The sequence below is a fragment of the Heteronotia binoei genome, chromosome 8 (assembly GCF_032191835.1).
Source record: "Heteronotia binoei isolate CCM8104 ecotype False Entrance Well chromosome 8, APGP_CSIRO_Hbin_v1, whole genome shotgun sequence".
Classification (NCBI taxonomy): Eukaryota; Metazoa; Chordata; class Lepidosauria; order Squamata; family Gekkonidae; genus Heteronotia; species Heteronotia binoei.
The window spans coordinates 90,834,135-90,851,744 of record NC_083230.1 but is presented as its reverse complement, the minus strand read 5'-3'; the positions used below and the strand labels follow the sequence as shown (position 1 = coordinate 90,851,744).

The 17,610-nt window shown below is 41.7% G+C and overlaps 1 protein-coding gene across 1 annotated transcript in view; it reads left to right on the top strand.

Moving 5' to 3' along the window:
• POLR3B (RNA polymerase III subunit B) overlaps positions 1 to 17,610 on the top strand; it is a 92,790-nt gene that overhangs the window by 41,894 nt on the left and 33,286 nt on the right. The window contains exons 20-23 of the mRNA XM_060245573.1: positions 5,634 to 5,843; positions 11,594 to 11,752; positions 13,219 to 13,336; positions 15,541 to 15,683. Of these exons, the coding sequence (XP_060101556.1) occupies positions 5,634 to 5,843; positions 11,594 to 11,752; positions 13,219 to 13,336; positions 15,541 to 15,683 (630 nt within the window). The remainder of the gene's footprint in view (positions 1 to 5,633; positions 5,844 to 11,593; positions 11,753 to 13,218; positions 13,337 to 15,540; positions 15,684 to 17,610) is intronic.

Genomic DNA, 17,610 nt, shown 5'->3' with positions numbered 1-17,610 from the left:
ACTTCTGGATCAGTTGCTGGTGCAATCTGAGCAGGTTGCTTTAAAGTAAAAATACATCATGCTCTTCAGGAAGCTAATTTAGCAACTTCAGGAATTTATAAAAGTGCATTTGTTGGTTTACAGTCAATTTTAAAAAATGGCAGTTAGTTCTCTTTCCTTCCCCTCCCCATTAGTTATTTTAGCCCTAAATATAAGGCAGTCTGCAGGATTCATCAGCAGTTTCTTCTGGTTCACTTGCACCCAGAGACTGGAGTTCTGCCTGTTTCTAATTTACTTTCAGTGATTTAAGAAAAAATGTCAGTGAATTAAGTTAAAAAATATTTCCTGTGGAAAGGCAGTGACATTGTTGGAAATCAGATATCCATTTATTTTAAGTTTCTTTTGCCCCTGGATAGGGACCCATGAAAAATTTCCTCTTCCCTATGGCAACATCCTTTCATAAGTGCTAATTAATTTGAATAACACAACTTTCGCTGTTCATTGTTGTATTTAAAAAAACAAAAGGTTATGTAGTGTGTGTGTATGTGTGTATGTATATTCCCCCCTCCCCCGAGACTCTATTTTAGGACTATTAGCCGCAGAAGGTTTGGTTAGTTACCACACACAGTTAAGCAGGATCAGTGTGTACAGAAAGCCAATTCAGTATCTGTAGAGTTCTTTTGTAGTTTTCTGTGTGAAGGTCTTTTTTTCTCATTTTGTTTTCAGTGTCATTTGCAATTCATTGTCTGTGTTTTCTGAGGTTGGTGTATTCAGCTGCTTTGACCCCGGGTCTTGCACATTTAGCTCCTTGGATACAATTCTCTGACGTTACTGCTGACGCTGGGAACACAAAAGCTGCTGAATATTGTTAAGTAATAATTTTTAAAACGACTTTGTTTCTGTGTGCTACTACAAAGCTCCTAATTCTGAAGAATGAGCAGGGGAAGTAGAAGTGCACTTTAGAAGTTGGCATTACATTGCCATCTTTTGCATTGTACACATGGGGATTTCTGCTTTTTGTGCTGAATCTTTTTTTTTTTTTAATCAAAGACTGAAGAACTGCTTTTAAAATAGCCACTGCAATTCTACTTGTAGGAAAGATCCCTCATATCCTTGTGGATTTGGTGCTCATCGAGAACCTCAGGAATACTTCCCTGTCATAAAAGCCGTGCGAGTCTTATGAATTGGCTTCTTTGAATCTGTCCGCATGATGACTGGTTGCACCAGATATAGCTACTGTAGCTTTGTCCTCTTGGGGGTGGGGGAGTTCAGCCTTCTCTGTAGTCTGCTTTGCCTGTCCCCTGCTGTCGCTAACTGTTTTTGCATTGTCCTGCAGGAGATCCATGTTCAAGTCCGTTTAGTCACTTCCCGGGCTGTCAAGAGTTTGGGATTATTGAGATAGCATTTTAGCTCCCTACTGAGAAGAAAGGGCCCGTTGCTTAACATTACCCCCTTCTGGTCATTTGAATACCTGCACTGCCACAGTAATGTCAGCCTTCAACTTAGCAAGCTGGGGGAGACAATGGGTGTGCCTTCCAATAAACCGGTGCATCCAGTGAGTTAAAGTGTCAAAGATTGCTTTTTGGAAAGTGACTAGTGGGATTGTAGAAATATCTGAAAGGATATTATAGGTATTTGTTGAGTATTTTCATCTGACATGATAGAGGCTTACAAGATTATACATGGGATAGAGAAGGTAGAGAAATAAGTCCTTTTCTCCCTTTCTCACAATACGAGAACTTGTGGATATTCAATGAAATTGCTGAGCAGTCGGGTTAGAATGGATAAAAGGAAGTACTTCACGCAAAGGGTGATTAACACATGGAATTCACTGCCACAGGAGGTGGTGGCAGCTACAAGCATAGACAGCTTCAAGAGAGGATTGGATAAACATATGGCCGCGGAGAGGTCCATCAGTGGCTATTAGTTACAGCGTATTGATGGAAAACTCTGTCTGGGGCTAGTGATGCTCTGTATTCTTGGTGCTTGGCGAGGCCGCCGTGGGAGGGCTTCTAGTGTCCTGGCCCCAATTATGGACCTCCTGATAGCACCTGATTTTCTTTTGCCCCTTTGTGACATAGAGTGTTGGACTGGATGGGCCATTGGCCTGATCCAACATGGCTTCTCTTTTGTTCTTATGTACTGTAATGATTTTGAAGTGCAAGTCATATTGTTTAGTTCCGTTGGGTGTATTGTAAAAATTTTATTTCATGCTTTCTCATTGAGGGAGTTCAGGGGGCTACAGATTACAATTTAAATGGGGCTGCCAAGTGACCTGCTTGGCTTTAAAAATGTAATATAATGCCCTTGGGCATTCTTCGGCACCCGTAGTATTGTGTGCTATTGCCTCTGTAACTTCTGTACATTTCCTTACAACCATAGACCTCGTGCTGATGGACAAGCTGCTTCTAAACTCATAGTTTCTTCAAGAGAATCCTGTCATATTGTATTCATTGCTGTATTAGAAACAGCACTGAGGAGAGCCCCTAGGGTACATATGGAAGTGCTTTGATTTGCAGGAATGTTGGATCTTTGCCACAGAACTGAATCAAAAAGGATTGATAGAATGACCTATAAAGTTGGATATCCTGAAGAAAGGTATCCTAAAGGATGCTCACCTTTCCTTTACTACCTCAAAGCATGCATCTATTTTGAGATCATAATCCAGTCATTCTTTATTTGTAATTTCAATATCAGGGAAGGACTATGCAGGGTGATAGAATTCTGAAAATTACAGGGAATCGCTCATTAGATTTAATTTCTTTTGGTTCCCCCCACAAAGTTACAATTCCCCTCCCCCTTTAACTTCTAATAACCCTTGGACTGCTAGGTGTTAAAGGAAGAGCACTCTGGCCCCTTATCAGCCAGAGGACTAAGGGCTCCAGGATGGCTGCATTGCATCCAACAAAGCAAGAATGTTAGCTTGGGAAGATCAGCCTGGCTCCAGCTAGGTACAAAGGCTCACTGTTTCTGATTTTGTCTAGTTTGTAGACCTGAGGACAGGGCCTGCGCCTCTTGATTAGCGTGAGCCACTTTGGGAGGCAGCTGTCAAGGAAAGTGAGATGCCAACTTTGATGTATGTGCTAAGAACTATCAAATATATATATATATATCTTCTTTCAATGACTGCAAAATCCAAGGTTAAGAAAAGTCCACAGTTTCTAACATTATTTATTGATTTATTTCTATTTTTATCCCACCTGCCCTGCAAACAGGCTCAGGGCAGCTAACAGCAATAGCATCGTAAAAGACAATAATTTGTTAAGAAACAGTATTAAAATAAAGCATTAAACAATTATTAAAACAATAATATATAAAATTAACATCTTTGGTGGTATGTCTGCTGATACATAATGTATAAGATAAATAGATGGCGTCCCATAGTTTTTCATGGTTTCTCATAATTTCCGAATATGCTAACGGCCTAGGTCGATGTCTCACAAAAGTGCGATGATAGTAATATAATTATAGCCGGCTTCTAGGCAGTTGGCAGCTTTCTCTCCTTAGTTCTTGAAAGCATGTTTGAACAATGTTGTTTTACAGGCCTTACGGAACTGGACAAGCTCCCATAAGGCCCTGATATCATTTGGGAGGGTATTCCATAATGTTGGTGCTGCCACAGAGAAGGCCCTGGCCCTGGTCGAACTTAGCTTAGCCTCCTTCAGCTCAGGGACTGACAAAAGATTTAGGACCTCTGAACACAGTACTGGAGCATATGCAGGGAAAGGCAATCCCGCAGGTAAGCAGATCCCAAGCCATATAGGGCTTTGAACCTATATGGTACCAGCACCTTGAATTGGTTGGATGTGCTCGTATATAGAGAGCCCCATCAACAACCTAGCTGCAGCATTCTGCACCAGCTGCAGCTTCCGGATCTCAGACACGGGCAGCCCCATGTAGAGGGCATTACAGTAGTCAATTCTTGAGGTGACTGTTGCATGGATCCCTGTTGCTAAGTCACAGCACTCAAGGAAGGGGGCCAGCTGCCTCACCTGCCGAAGATGGAAAAAAGAATGAAAAAGACAGTGGCAGCACAATATACAAAATACAAATATGCCAAAAATATTGTGCAAATCACACTCTTAAATAGTTTGTACAAATTAAATATATTATGAAAAGCATTTTAGCCAAACAAAAGACTCCTTTGGAGCTTTGTTGTTGAGTCTTAGTATCTCTTTGTGAAATTAAGAGACTTTGAGGGGTCCTCCCTGAAATATTACATTTGAGACTTTTGTTTGGCTAAAATGTTCTTAATTTATGATAACTTTTGTATGCTTTTCATAATATATTTAATTTGCACAAACTATTTAAGAGTGTGATTTGCACAATATTTTTGGCATATTTGTAAAGATGGAAAAAGGCAGATTTGACAGTGGCTGCTATTTGGGCCTCCATTGATAAGGAGGGTTCCAGTAGCACTCCCAGGCTCTTGACCTTTGGTGCCAGTACCAGTGCACCCCATCAAAAGCTGGCAAAGGGATCTCCCTTCCCAGGCCACCGCAACTCAGGTAAAGGACCTCCATCTTCATCAGATTTAACTTTAATCAACTCAGCCTGAGCCACCATGCCATGGGTTGTAATCCAGATCCAGATTTTCCAGGGCGGAGCTAGCCTGACCACCCATCAATAGGATAGAGCTGGGGGACATCTGCATATTGATGACACACCAGCCCCTACTTCCAGACATTCTGGGCAAGGGGGCACATATAGAAGTTAAACAACATTGGGGAAAGCACCGCCCCTTGAGGCACACCACATATAAGTGGGTTTCTCTGGGACAGTGTCTCCACAGTTGCCACCCTTTGTCCCTGGCCTTGGAGGAAAGAAGTAAGCCCTTGCAAGGCAGACCCCTGAATCCCCATGTCAGCGAGGCGGTTGGCTAGTAGCTGATGGTTGACCGCATCAAATTTATTTTTGTTATTTAGTTAGTTAGATTTTTTGAATCCTGCCATTCCTCCAATATGCTCTCAGATTTTTTGAATCCTGCCATTCCTCCAATATGCTCAGTGTGTCTCACAAGAACCCTTGGGTCACAGAGAGGAGGGATCAGAGCTTGGGTCTTCCAAATCCTAATCTGACATTCCTACTACTATACCATGCTAGTTCTGACAGTAAACAAAAAATTCTGTTTAATTACCTTTTTGTGTGCTTATGTCTCAGCCCTTGCTGGCTGCATAGAGATAGTTTTTGCATTTATAACTGATGTTACAAGGCTATTTATGAAATACATGTTTCAAGGCCTGGAATGAGTACTGGTTCATTTGAGAGATGGACCATGTTGTTTAATAATATGCAACTTAAATTTTAATTTTACGAGTGGTTCCTTTTTAAAGAAGTCCCAGACCTTAAGAATTTTCATTTGATTAGTGAGGCTAAAATACTGAGACAGTGGTCAACAAGGAATAGCAGTAATTTCAAAGATAGCTGGTGGTCTATTTAGTACTCTGTATTTTCTTGTGTCTTGTTTGGAAATGGTTATGCAAAAACATAAAGGAAAGTATTGCTGATTGGTTGGACTAGATGACCATTGAGGTCCCTTCCAACTCTATGATGGCTTTTAAATAACAAATGTATTGGTTGTATTTGCATATAGCTCTAGTATCAAACATCAGAGAAGCTACCTTGTTGATGAACTGTTATATTTTAAATTGCAGGTACCATTGGATACAATCAAAGGAATAGAATAGATACTCTTATGTATCTCTTGGCATATCCACAAAGACCAATGGTTAAGACAAAAACCATAGAGCTGATAGACTTCGAGAAACTGCCCGCTGGACAGAATGCCACTGTTGCTGTGATGAGTTACAGTGGTTATGATATCGAAGATGCTCTTGTCTTAAATAAAGCTTCTTTAGACAGAGGTAAGAAGCAGATCATGCTTTGTGAACAGAAGATGACTGCATTTCTTGCATTGTAGCATAATTTCTACCAATGATATTAATTAAATAAATTTGAATTAATTCCAGCATTACCTTAAATAGGGAAGGATAATTTTTAAGAAAATTTAAATTTGTGAAAATGTTAAAATGTTCAATTGCTGTGAAAGATGCCTCTTAAAGAGACACCTCTTTGCAAGTAATTGCAAGAAATAAGTAATTCAACCACAATATTTTATATCCAATTAGTTTCAGTGGGAGAAATTAGAACACCTGCTTAACTCTCACTTTAGAATTAATGGGATTCCAGAGTTTGATTGGATCATCTCCTACTTTTTATTGCTGTTCTGTTGCTGAAATTTTGAGGCATTTGAGCTGTTGATAGTCTCAGCAAAAAGAAAGCATATGTTGTACATTGTTTTGAATCTAATAATTGAGGATAAAACACAATGAACAAAAAGTATAAAGCTGATTTGTTAGCTTGTTTTTTGAGAGTTAGCTTTGGTAGATGAGTGCTTTGTAGACACAGCTGCATTCTTTAAAAGTGTTTGCAAAGTCTGTGATTATCCCAGTATTCGTTTCAGTCATGCTTGTGTGCGTGGTATGCCTTTAATTTTATGTTGTTTTTAAAATGCCAGCTACTCTATGAAATTGGTAATATTACAGTCTGCCTGAGTACTAGTTTCAGTGTGACCAAAACTGTTTCCCCCCCTTCGATATAGCTTGTATTGGTGCAGTCTAGCATACTTTCCCCATCCTTAATACCCCTCCAGTTAGTTGCCAGGCAGCAATACCAGTATTCCTAGACATGTATCTTTGGCATTAATGTCTGCACACTTAATTTATTCTTTTTTTCTAAAACAAAGGCAGACATGATTTAAAGCAGAATGTTTTCTTTCTGGTAGACTAGTAACATTAGGGGGAAATCAAAGACTGTCCAGAATGACTTGGTGAAACTGAAAGAAGGGTGGAGATATATTTCACATAACTTACAGCTATCTTTAAGTTTAAAATCTAAAGTTTATTAAAAGATATTGTTCTGAACTCCCTCCCCACTGTCTTTAGGAGTATGGGTGTGCTTCACCAAAATCTTCTGCCAGTAAATGGCTGTTGAAAAAACCTGAGGTATCAACTTTTAACTCTGTTTTCTTAAAAACAAAGAGTGATCAGTACTCTAGTTACATTGCTTAGTAGGGTTGCCAGTCCCCTGTTGGGTAACATAACAAGAAATGCAAGCTAGTGACCAATTTACTAAGAAGTATATAGAAATCAGTCCAAATGTCCAAAACATGTATATTCAAGTCCCAAAGTAGTGTGGTGACAAGCCAGTCGATTAAGTACTTGTTTCTTTCCAGTCTTCATCAGACCTGGGACCACAAACAAAAGAAAATACTATACAAAAATATCAGAAGGACATTCAGACACCACCAACCCTCTTCCAGTGAAAAAATACACAATACTTACATATTGATTCAATTATATAGATTCTTTACACAATTTTCAAAAAAGAGGGACACAGAGCGTCTCCAGCAGCAATTTCACATCGGCTACAGCTCAGTATGTGGTTTCTTGTGCACCCAAATGGTGCAACTAACATGTTTAAAAAGGCAAACATCTCATTTACAGCTGCCATTATGCAAACTTCTTAAAGGTAAAGTAACATATTTCTAATGCAATATGCTAAAAGACACAAACACCACAAACTATATCACAGCAGATACAACATTCAAAATATTCCATACAAGGAATGTCAAATCCCATAATTTATACAAAAATATGTTATCACACAGGCAAATTATGCACAGCACTCATGATATTATAAAGAAGACCATTCATAAAAAGCATGTCAAATCATTGGTCATATTCAGTCCATATGGAGAAATGCAATTCAACTGGTGTATCCGGTATGCTTCTTTTTGCAGCAGGATCTTGTGCACGTCTTCATTTCTGTCTGTTTGTTCATATTTATATAAGGTGAAAAAACAAAAATCTTCACAGTCATTATTCTTTTGCATAAAGTGGCTGACCATAGGAGCTTCAATCACATGGTTCCTAAGTCTGCTCCCGTGTTCCAGAATACGTACTCTAAGGGCTTCAGCAGTGCTGCCAACATACCTTAGGCCACACCCACAGATGATCAAATACACAACACAGCGGGTAGCACATGTAGGGTAATGATTTAGAACACATTGTCTAGTCTTTTCAGCAAAATAATACTCTTTGACATTCATAGATAAATGACAAATTGTACACCTTTTACAAGTAAAGTGCCCTTTAAGAGTATGATTGACCGATTAGTATTCTCTAGATCTTACCAATTTATCCCTAATGGAATAAGTGCGATGCAATCCTATTTGTGGTGGCATTTCACAACCTCCAATATCACTTACAATGTGCCAATGCTTCCTTACCACATTACAAATTCTGCTAGACAATCTGCTAAATTCTAATCCCCATTGTAATCTAGTATTTCTCATCCTGGGATTCTGCTTTAGTAACTGTTGTATCTGCTGTGATATAGTTTGTGATGTTTGTGTCTTTTAGCATGTTGCATTAGAAATATGTTACTTTATGTTTAAGAGGTTTGTGTAATGGCATCTGTAAATGAGATGTTTGCCTTTTTAAACGTGTTAGTTGCACCATTTGGGTGCGCAAGAAGCCACATACTGAGCTGTAGCCGATGTGAAATTGCTGCTGGAGACGCTCTGCGTCCCTCTTTTTTGAAAATTGTGTAAAGAATCTATATAATTGAATCAATATGTAAGTATTGTATATTTTTTCACTGGAAGAGGGTTGGTGGTGTCTGAATGTCCTTCTGATATTTTTGTATAATATTTTCATAAGAACATAAGAGAACATAAGAGAAGCCATGTTAGATCAGGCTAATGGCCCATCCAGTCCAACACTCTGTGTCACACAGTGGCAAAAATTTTATATATATATATATATATATATATATATATATATATATATATATATATACACACACACACACACACACACACACTGTGGCTAATAGCCACTGATGGACCTCTGCTCCATATTTTATCTAAACCCCTCTTGAAGGTGGCCATGCCTGTGGCTGCCACCACCTCCTGTGGCAGTGAATTCCACATGTCAATCACCCTTTGGGTGAAGAAGTACTTCCTTTTATCCGTTTTAACCTGTCTGCTCAGCAATTTCATCGAATGCCCACGAGTTCTTGTATTGTGAGAAAGGGAGAAAAGTACTTCTTTCTCTACTTTCTCCATCCCATGCATTATCTTGTAAGCCTCTATCATGTCACCCCGCAGTCGACGTTTCTCCAAGCTTTTGTTTGTGGTCCCAGGTCTGATGAAGACTGGAAAGGAACAAGTACTTAATCGATTGGCTTATCACCACACTACTTTGGGACTTGAATATACATGTTTTGGACATTTGGACTGATTTCTATATACTTTATTTTTATTTTATTTATTTATTTATTCCGAGATTTATATCCCGCCCTTCCCACGAGTGGCTCAGGGCGGCTTACAACAAACTATAAAACAATAAAATCAGAACAACGTAATTACATTTAAAATCAAGCATTTAAAAACCTAAAAACCTTAAAAAATTTTAGCATTAAAACTATACAGTAATCACAGAGATCTAGAAAGCTACATTTATCCAGTCAGGCGTAGGCTAACCGGAAGAGGGTCGTCTTACAGGCCCTGCGGAACTGAGTAAGATCCCGCAGGGCCCTCACCTCTTCCGGTAGCTGGTTCCACCACATAGGGGCCATTGTAGAAAAGGCCCTGTCTCTAGTTGTCTTGAGACGCACTTCCTTGGGCCCGGGGATGTTGAGAAGATTTTGAGTCCCAGACCTCAGTACTCTCTGGGGAACGTGTGGGGAGAGACGGTCCCTCAGGTAGGCAGGTCCCAGGCCATATAGGGCTTTAAAGGTAATGACCAGCACCTTGTACCAGACCCGGTATGTTATTGGGAGCCAGTGCAGAGCCCGAAGACCCAGCCGAATGTGCCCCCATCTTGGGAGGCCTAGTAACAGCCGGGCCGCGGCATTCTGCACCAGCTGCAATTTCTGGGTCCGGCACAGGGGCAGCCCCATGTAGAGGGCATTGCAGTAATCCAGCCTCGAGGTGACCGTAGCATGGATCACTGTTGCTAGGTCGTCGGGGTCCAGTAAGGGGGCCAACTGCCTTGCCCGTCTAAGATGAAAAAATGCGGACTTGGCAGTGGTCGCTATCTGAGCCTCCATCTTCAGGGACGGCTCCAGTAGCACCCCCAGGCTTCTGACCCTGTCCGCTGGCCTCAGCGGTACACCGCCAAAAGCTGGCAGGGGGATTTCCCCCCCCCCCCGGACCCCGACGGCCCAAACAAAGGACCTCTGTCTTCGCAGGATTCAGTGTCAGTCCACTCAGTCTGAGCCACTCAGCCACGGCCTGTAATGCCTGATCTAGGTTCTCTGGGGCGCAGACCGGTCGGCCATCCATAAGTAGATAGAGCTGGGTGTCATCAGCATACTGGTGGCACCCCAGCCCATACCTTCGAGCAATCTGGGCAAGAGGTCGCATATAGACCTCTTCTTAGTAGCTTGCATTTTTTGTTGTGTTATCCATTATAGTGACCTCTCTCGGATTGTATTCTAATCCCCAGTTGGGGGCAGGGGACTCCTCTGCTTGGAGGCCCTCCACCATCTTCAGGGTCATCAGAAAGCGGGGAGGGGAAAATGTTTGCTGGGCATGCCATTATAACCTGTGGAGACTGTTTCCCATAGGGTATAATGGAGAATGAATTTGTGGGTATTGGGGGGGGCTGTTCTTTGAGCTAGAGGCACCAAATTTTCAGCATAGCATCTGGTTCATCTCCTCAAAACACCCCTCAAGTTTCAAAAAGGTTAGACCAGGGGGTCCGATTCTATGAACCCCCAAAGAAAATGCCCCTATCCTTTATTATTTCCAAATGGAGGAAAGGCATTTAAAAGGTGTGCAGTCCCTTTAAGTATGATGGCCAGAACTCCCTCCGGAGTTCAGTCATGCTTGTCAAACCCTTGCTTCTGGCTCCACCCCCAAAATCCCCAGCTATTTTTGAGTTGGACCTGGCAACCCTATTGCTTAGTTACTGGTCTCTGGTTAAAATTTTTAACCATCTGAGATTCACACTCACATACACAAGAGAAAGACACACTTAATAGTGTCTTAGTTTTGTTAACATTTACCTATTTTATCCTAAGGATTTTAACATTATCCTCCAAAAGTTAAATCTGGGACAAAGAGTGTCATGTTTCTGCCATTATTGTTCAGTGACTTTTGCATTTCTGGAAATGTAGTTCTCTGTGAGCCCAGTTTTTAATCAATGGGAATTGCATGATCTTACTGAAGCTATCTTTTTTTTTTTTAAAGTAGACATTTTAATCTTGTATACAAATAATAAAAAAAGTCCTATGGCCCCTTAAAACCTGACAAATTTTCTGTGGCTCAACTTTTCATCTGCCAAAAGCCACTTCCTTTCCATGCACTTGATCAAGTTGCATGTCCGTTTCAAAAATGTCCTGCTATAGTCAAATTGCTGCAGCCTGGTCAAATGCATGTAGATGTGTGTTGGATTGCAGCATTGAAATTTAGGGGAAAATAAATGATTAATTAAAATCTGAAAAGTTGTTGGTATTGTAATTGTGATATTTGCTTATACAGCTGTTTGGCTGTTCTTAGATAATCTTGTCAATAATGTCAGTTAACATCTTTGCTTTCTCTGAGGTTTTGGAAGGTGTCTTGTGTACAAGAATGCTAAGTGCACTCTGAAGCGGTACACAAATCAGACATTCGACAAGGTGATGGGACCCATGCTGGATGCAGCTACACACAAGCCAATTTGGCGCCATGAAATTTTAGATGCTGATGGAATTTGCTCTCCAGGTGAGAAACATTTTTTTATGTCTTTTAAAAACATTACTGTGAATTTTGAACTAAGTATAATGCAGAACATACAGAGTGGCAAACCTTTTCCTCTGTGGTGGTCAGTTTATTTATTTCACTGGCAGATTTATATTCCACAGCTCCAGAAATGTGCTTGAGGCAGCTTTCAAAAATAAAACTATTAAAAACAAACCAGGGCATAAAGACAACATAAAACACACACCAAGCAGATTCTCGTTCTTAGGCCAGAAGCAGATCATAAAGCAGCTAAATGGGATTAAACTCTATTAATTAAAAACTTGGGTGAAAGGGAATGTTTCAGCCTTGTGTGTAAAGTAAAGTAGGTGCCAGGCCAAGCTTCAAGGGGCAAGGCATCATTCCCAAGGCAAGGTGCCAACACTGAAAAAGCTCTGTCTCTGGTCATCTCTCCTTCATCTCTGCCAGCAGGATCATGGCAGAGCTTCAGAAGAGGATCTTAACTGACAGGTTGGAAGGTGAAATATGGGTGAAGGTGGTCCTTCAGGTAAATAAAACTAATGAAATAAAAGTGAAGGGTGAGTGGAATAAATTGGTCTGGGAAGTAGCAATGGAGAACACAGCACACAGCATAGACAAAGTTATGGCAGATGCTGGGAGTTCTTTGCAGATGAGGCTAAATTTGAAGAGAGGCTTTAAAGGTAGACAGTTGACAACAAACACATGAACAACAAATGTAGCTAAAGAGAATTAAAGTCTGCTGTTTCATATAGTTGTGGGTGTCCTGGATTATGAGTGATCTCATTTTTTTATGATACTGCAGTGCTGTAGTTTTCCAGGGAGTGAAAAGTAAAGAATAAAATCCAAACACACCAATCAGTCTGAACCAAAGGAACTGCACAAAAAGCTTGTCTCCTACAGCACAGCTCCTATACAAAGAAAAATTCATCCATCTCTAAGGAAAGCCCAACTGAAATAGAACTGCCGTACAGGCTTCCTGAAAACTGGTAGAATCAAACACATTGCCTCTGGTAGCCTGTGCCACAAAACAGATAGAAGATGGGTGGGGAAGAGAAATGGCATTACAAGAAGCTTGTGAGCAGGAGCATATCTGTTTGTATCGCTTCACTGAATGTACCACTCTACTGTGACAGTATTGCATATTTAAGTGTGTAGAGGAAAGTCTTCTGTGGTTGAAGCAATCCACTACACCTAATTGTTTGTGTAGCAGGAAAAGAGATCTTGAGTTAAGTCCATGATGCAATCAACTGAAGCCAAAATCCCATATGTGATTCTTCTGTTGTGGGCCCTGCTTAATTATCAATGACTTATTAATACAATCCACTTAAGAAAGGGATGCTGTAGAATATTCCTGCTCACAACCCATCTTTTCACTATTGGAAATCTTTCTGTAAAATCTCATGATACCTTTGTAAATTGGCCTAAAATATCGCCCAGCATCATCCAGTTCTTTCCTCATCTCTTCACAGGTGAAAAGGTAGAAAACAAGCAGGTGCTTGTGAATAAATCAATGCCAACTGTGACACAGACCCCTCTGGAAGGCAGCAGTGTACTGCAGCAGCCACAATATAAAGATGTACCAGTCACGTATGTTATCTTTAAAAAACCTGACGGTGGGTGGGAGATGCTTCATTCTGGAAAAGCAATAGGTGTGAGCAACACAAGAGTGGTGATCAGATAAAGAAGCTCTTCAAATAGCAACAGATGGGTCTAGATCTTTGGTTGGCTTAGCATAGGGTTAGCAGTGTTACCTGGCAAAAAAAAATATGAACAATATTGTATTTCTGATAGGCTGTAATCTATGGGGAAACCTCTGGACACTTATATAACAATAAAAGTGTTACTCATTCAGGTTCCATAGGACTCTTTGGATACAATCCATTTCTCCCTAAAGTCCATGGGAAAACTCTCATCTATTTTGAGTACCGGATCTGGTTCAGAGTTATGGTAATAACCTTTAAAGCCCTACACAGCCAGGGACCAACATACCTGTGGGATGGACTCTACCCATATGTGTCCTGAAGAGTGTTAGGCTCAGCCATCCAACACCTTCTGGTAGTCCCTGGCCTGAAAGATGTTTGTTTAGCCTCAACAAGGGCCAGGGCTTTTTCTGCCCTGGCTCTGACCTGGCGAAACATGCTTCCATTGGAGATCAGAGCCTTGCGGACTTATTACAGTCCCACAGGGCCTGTAAAATGGAGCTTTTCTGCCAGGCCTATAGCTGAGGTGGCAGATGTCGTATCCATCCCAGCCTCCCCTGCTCACACTTCTCACACTCCTCAGTGGAACAGGCTTCCTTGGAAGGTGGTGGGCTCTCCTTCCTTGGAGGTTTTTAAACAAAGGCTAGATGGCCATCTGACAGCAATGAAGATCCTGTGAATTTAGTGGGAGGTGTTTGTGAGTTTCCTGCATTGTGCAGGGGGTTGGACTAGATGACCCTAGAGGTCCCTTCCAATTCTATGATTCTACTGTTATAGTGCTATAGTGCCCTTTCTGACTTGCCCAGCATAAGAGAACAACAAGAATCACCAGCCACCAAGTATCTATTTTATGTTCAATCTTAATCAGCTTTCTTCAGAAGGCACCTCAGTTCCCAGAATACCTACCATCTTTGGTCAGACTATTTATTTATTTAAAGTTATATCCTGCCCTTCCCACAAACAGCCTCAGGGTGGGTTACATCAATACATTAAAAGAATAAAAACAATTACAATAAATATCATAGACTAAAACAATTTAAATTAGCAATATATCAATCATGGGTTGACATTGTGCTGGTTGTAATAGTAATTTTATTGTCAGCTATTAACTGTTGTTTGTTTTAATATCTTAATTGTTCTATGTATTCCTATATGACTTGCTGTGACCAGCCCTGAGCCCATTTGTGGTAGAGGGTGAAATATAAATTAAATAAATAAAAATACATTTGAAAGGAGCTGGAGTGTAGCCTAGACTCTTTGGCACCCTAGGAAAGGCTAACTGCTTGCGCCTACCCCTTCTCTGGGGTCATTGTGGCCAGATCTCTCTATTCTATTCTATGGGCTCATAGGATAGAATGGAGGATCGGACTGCCATCACGGCACGACCCTACAGAAGAAGTTTTAAACCTTAAATCCCTTCTCTGGGGTCGTATCACAGCAGCAGCCCAATTCCTCCATTCCATCCTATGGACCCATAGAATAGAATGGAGAAATCAGGCTGCAGTGACCTCAGAGAAGGGGTTGCCCTGCCACCTGCACCTCTTGGAGTCTCTGAGAGGCATGGCGGGGGGAAGATCCTTTCCTTGCTTTTGCACATCAGGGGTTTAGACTCCTAGAGCCCTGCGCAGGGGAACCTGGGAGAGGCGGCCAGGCTGGGTGGCAGTGCGACATCACCGAGTCACTTGGGGGTGCCCAATTCGCACCCCCCCCCCCCGAAGGCCAGCACCCTAGGCAATTAGGCTGGCCCTAATTATAGTCAGTGTCTCTTGGAGATTTTAAGACACTTTGTTATGTTCAGATTCCTTGATGATGCTGTTGCCTTTCTAATAATTCTTAAATCGTGCACAAATATATTTGGGATTTTTTTTAAAGCAAAATCTGCCATTTATGTTTTCATGGTTTAAACTAAAATAGTTTTTAGTACTATCTTTATCATAACTTTCTTTTAAGAAATAAATTACAATGGCTATCCTAAGCATAGTTACATCCTTCCTATTTTTCAAAGCATTATTAATGTTCACGGAGGACTTGCCATGTGTCGATTTTGCTGTATTTTTGGAACAGGAATATTTTTTGTCTCCTATTTGTTAGTTACAAGGGTGCAACTGATTCATACATTGAGAAAGTCATGATATCGTCAAATGCAGAGGATGCATTCTTGATCAAAATATTACTAAGACAAACTAGGCGTCCTGAAATTGGGGACAAATTTAGCAGTCGTCATGGGCAAAAAGGTGAGTCAATTTTTCCTACCTAAGATGCAATATTTTATAGTAGATTTAAACATGTATAATGTGACTTTGTGTATATATGCTGTTTGTAGGAATGAGATACAGATGATATATAATTAAAAAAAAAATTATAAATGACTGGCAATTCAGGCACCAGTACACTAGAAGAAGAAATTCTACATTGTAGTGGTACCTGCAGTCCTCCTGCTGATGCTGTAGAAACCTAATACTGAGTAACTCACATTCTGAGGAAATCTAACAGACTTGAAATAACAATAGTTATACCTTGTGTTCATGTCTGAACTGAGTTGCCCTACATTAAACTTTGTGTTTTGTCTGAATTGAGTTGCCGTCTCATTTTCTGGACTCCCAGATTCCAAGGTAAATCCATTCATTTATCATTGAAAGCTTGTGTAAGTTGGTCATTGCTCATATAACTTAGATTTTGTGGGAAGGGTCTCATTTCTGTTAAACTGTGATCTGGATAAATTTCTTGCCACTACTAAGATTAAGATTGGACTGATTATTGGTTATTTAAAATTGGTTATTGACTAGCTAATTTAATGGAATTATTTATGGCAAATTAATTGGAGAAAAGGGATAAGGACTGTAGAGTTTAATTAAGAAGCCAATTGGAATTATAAATTATTATTGTTAGCTAGTGAATTGGATTGGATGGGGGGGGGTAGATTAAATAACTATTAGATTAAGTAACTATTAGATATTAGTGGGTATTTATTGATAGGCCAATCGGAGGTGGGAGGGCTGAGAAGAGACAAAACCAAGTATCTGTCAGTAGAAGGGCTGGTGGCACCAGTGAGAGATGATTGGCCTGGGGATTCCGGTACTCCTGGGGAGGGGAAGGTATGACGGTGGGAACAGGCAGAAATGGAAGGGAAGGAGATCGAGACAAGATAGTGCTCGACCACCTTCCAGCCTGCGTCCCATCCCGATGGTGACAGGTAGCGGGGCAAGGCGAAATTACTCGCCTCCGTCACTGGTGTTATGTAATGCCAGGTCCATTAATAATAAGACCTCTATCCTCAGGGAATTCCTGCTTGAGCAGGACATGGACCTGGCATGCGTGACCGAGACCTGGGTCCGCGATGGGGAGACCGTAGCTCTCTCCCAGATGGCGCCCCCAGGATACTCGGTCTTTCACCAGTCGCGGACTAGCGGGCGGGGGGGAGGGGTGGCCCTGTTCATTCGAGAGGCTTACTCCTTCCGGGCCCTCCCGGCTCCGGAGATCAAGGGCATTGAATGTGCCGGCCTGGCGTGGGATGTTGGGGAGGGGTTGGCGATCTGGCTGGTGTACCGACCGCCTAACGCACCGGCCAGCGCCTTACTATCACTGATGGAGGCCGCAGCAGGATGGGCATTGGAGCACCCGAGGCTTTTGATCCTGGGTGACTTCAATGTTCATGCCGATGACGTGACCTCCAATCAGGCGATGGACCTAGTGTCTTCCATGGCGACACTAGGACTCTCCCAAGTAGTTACGACACCCACTCACCAGGCCGGTCACATGTTAGACCTGATCTTCGCTTCGGGAGTTTTAGTGAACGATCTTGCTTCTATAGCAGTGCCATGGTCGGATCACTATGCCCTCAAGGCTCGTGTGGACGTCCCACCCCAACCCCGTTTGGGCGGCGAGCTTATTTTAGCTCGCCCGCGGAGCCTGATGGACCCGGAACGGTTCCTGACGGCTCTGCGGGATCCCTGGCCCCCTGGCGATTCCCTCGATGACCTGGTGGAGTCTTGGAATAATAGGCTTACCGGGGCCATCGATGAGATCGCGCCTAGGCGTCCTCTGCGCCCTCGTTCAAGGCCGACACCCTGGTATAACCAGGGGTTGCGGCGGTTGAAACAAGGACTCAGACGGCTAGAGAGGCAATGGCGGCGTACTCGAGACGAAGCGACTCGAACATCT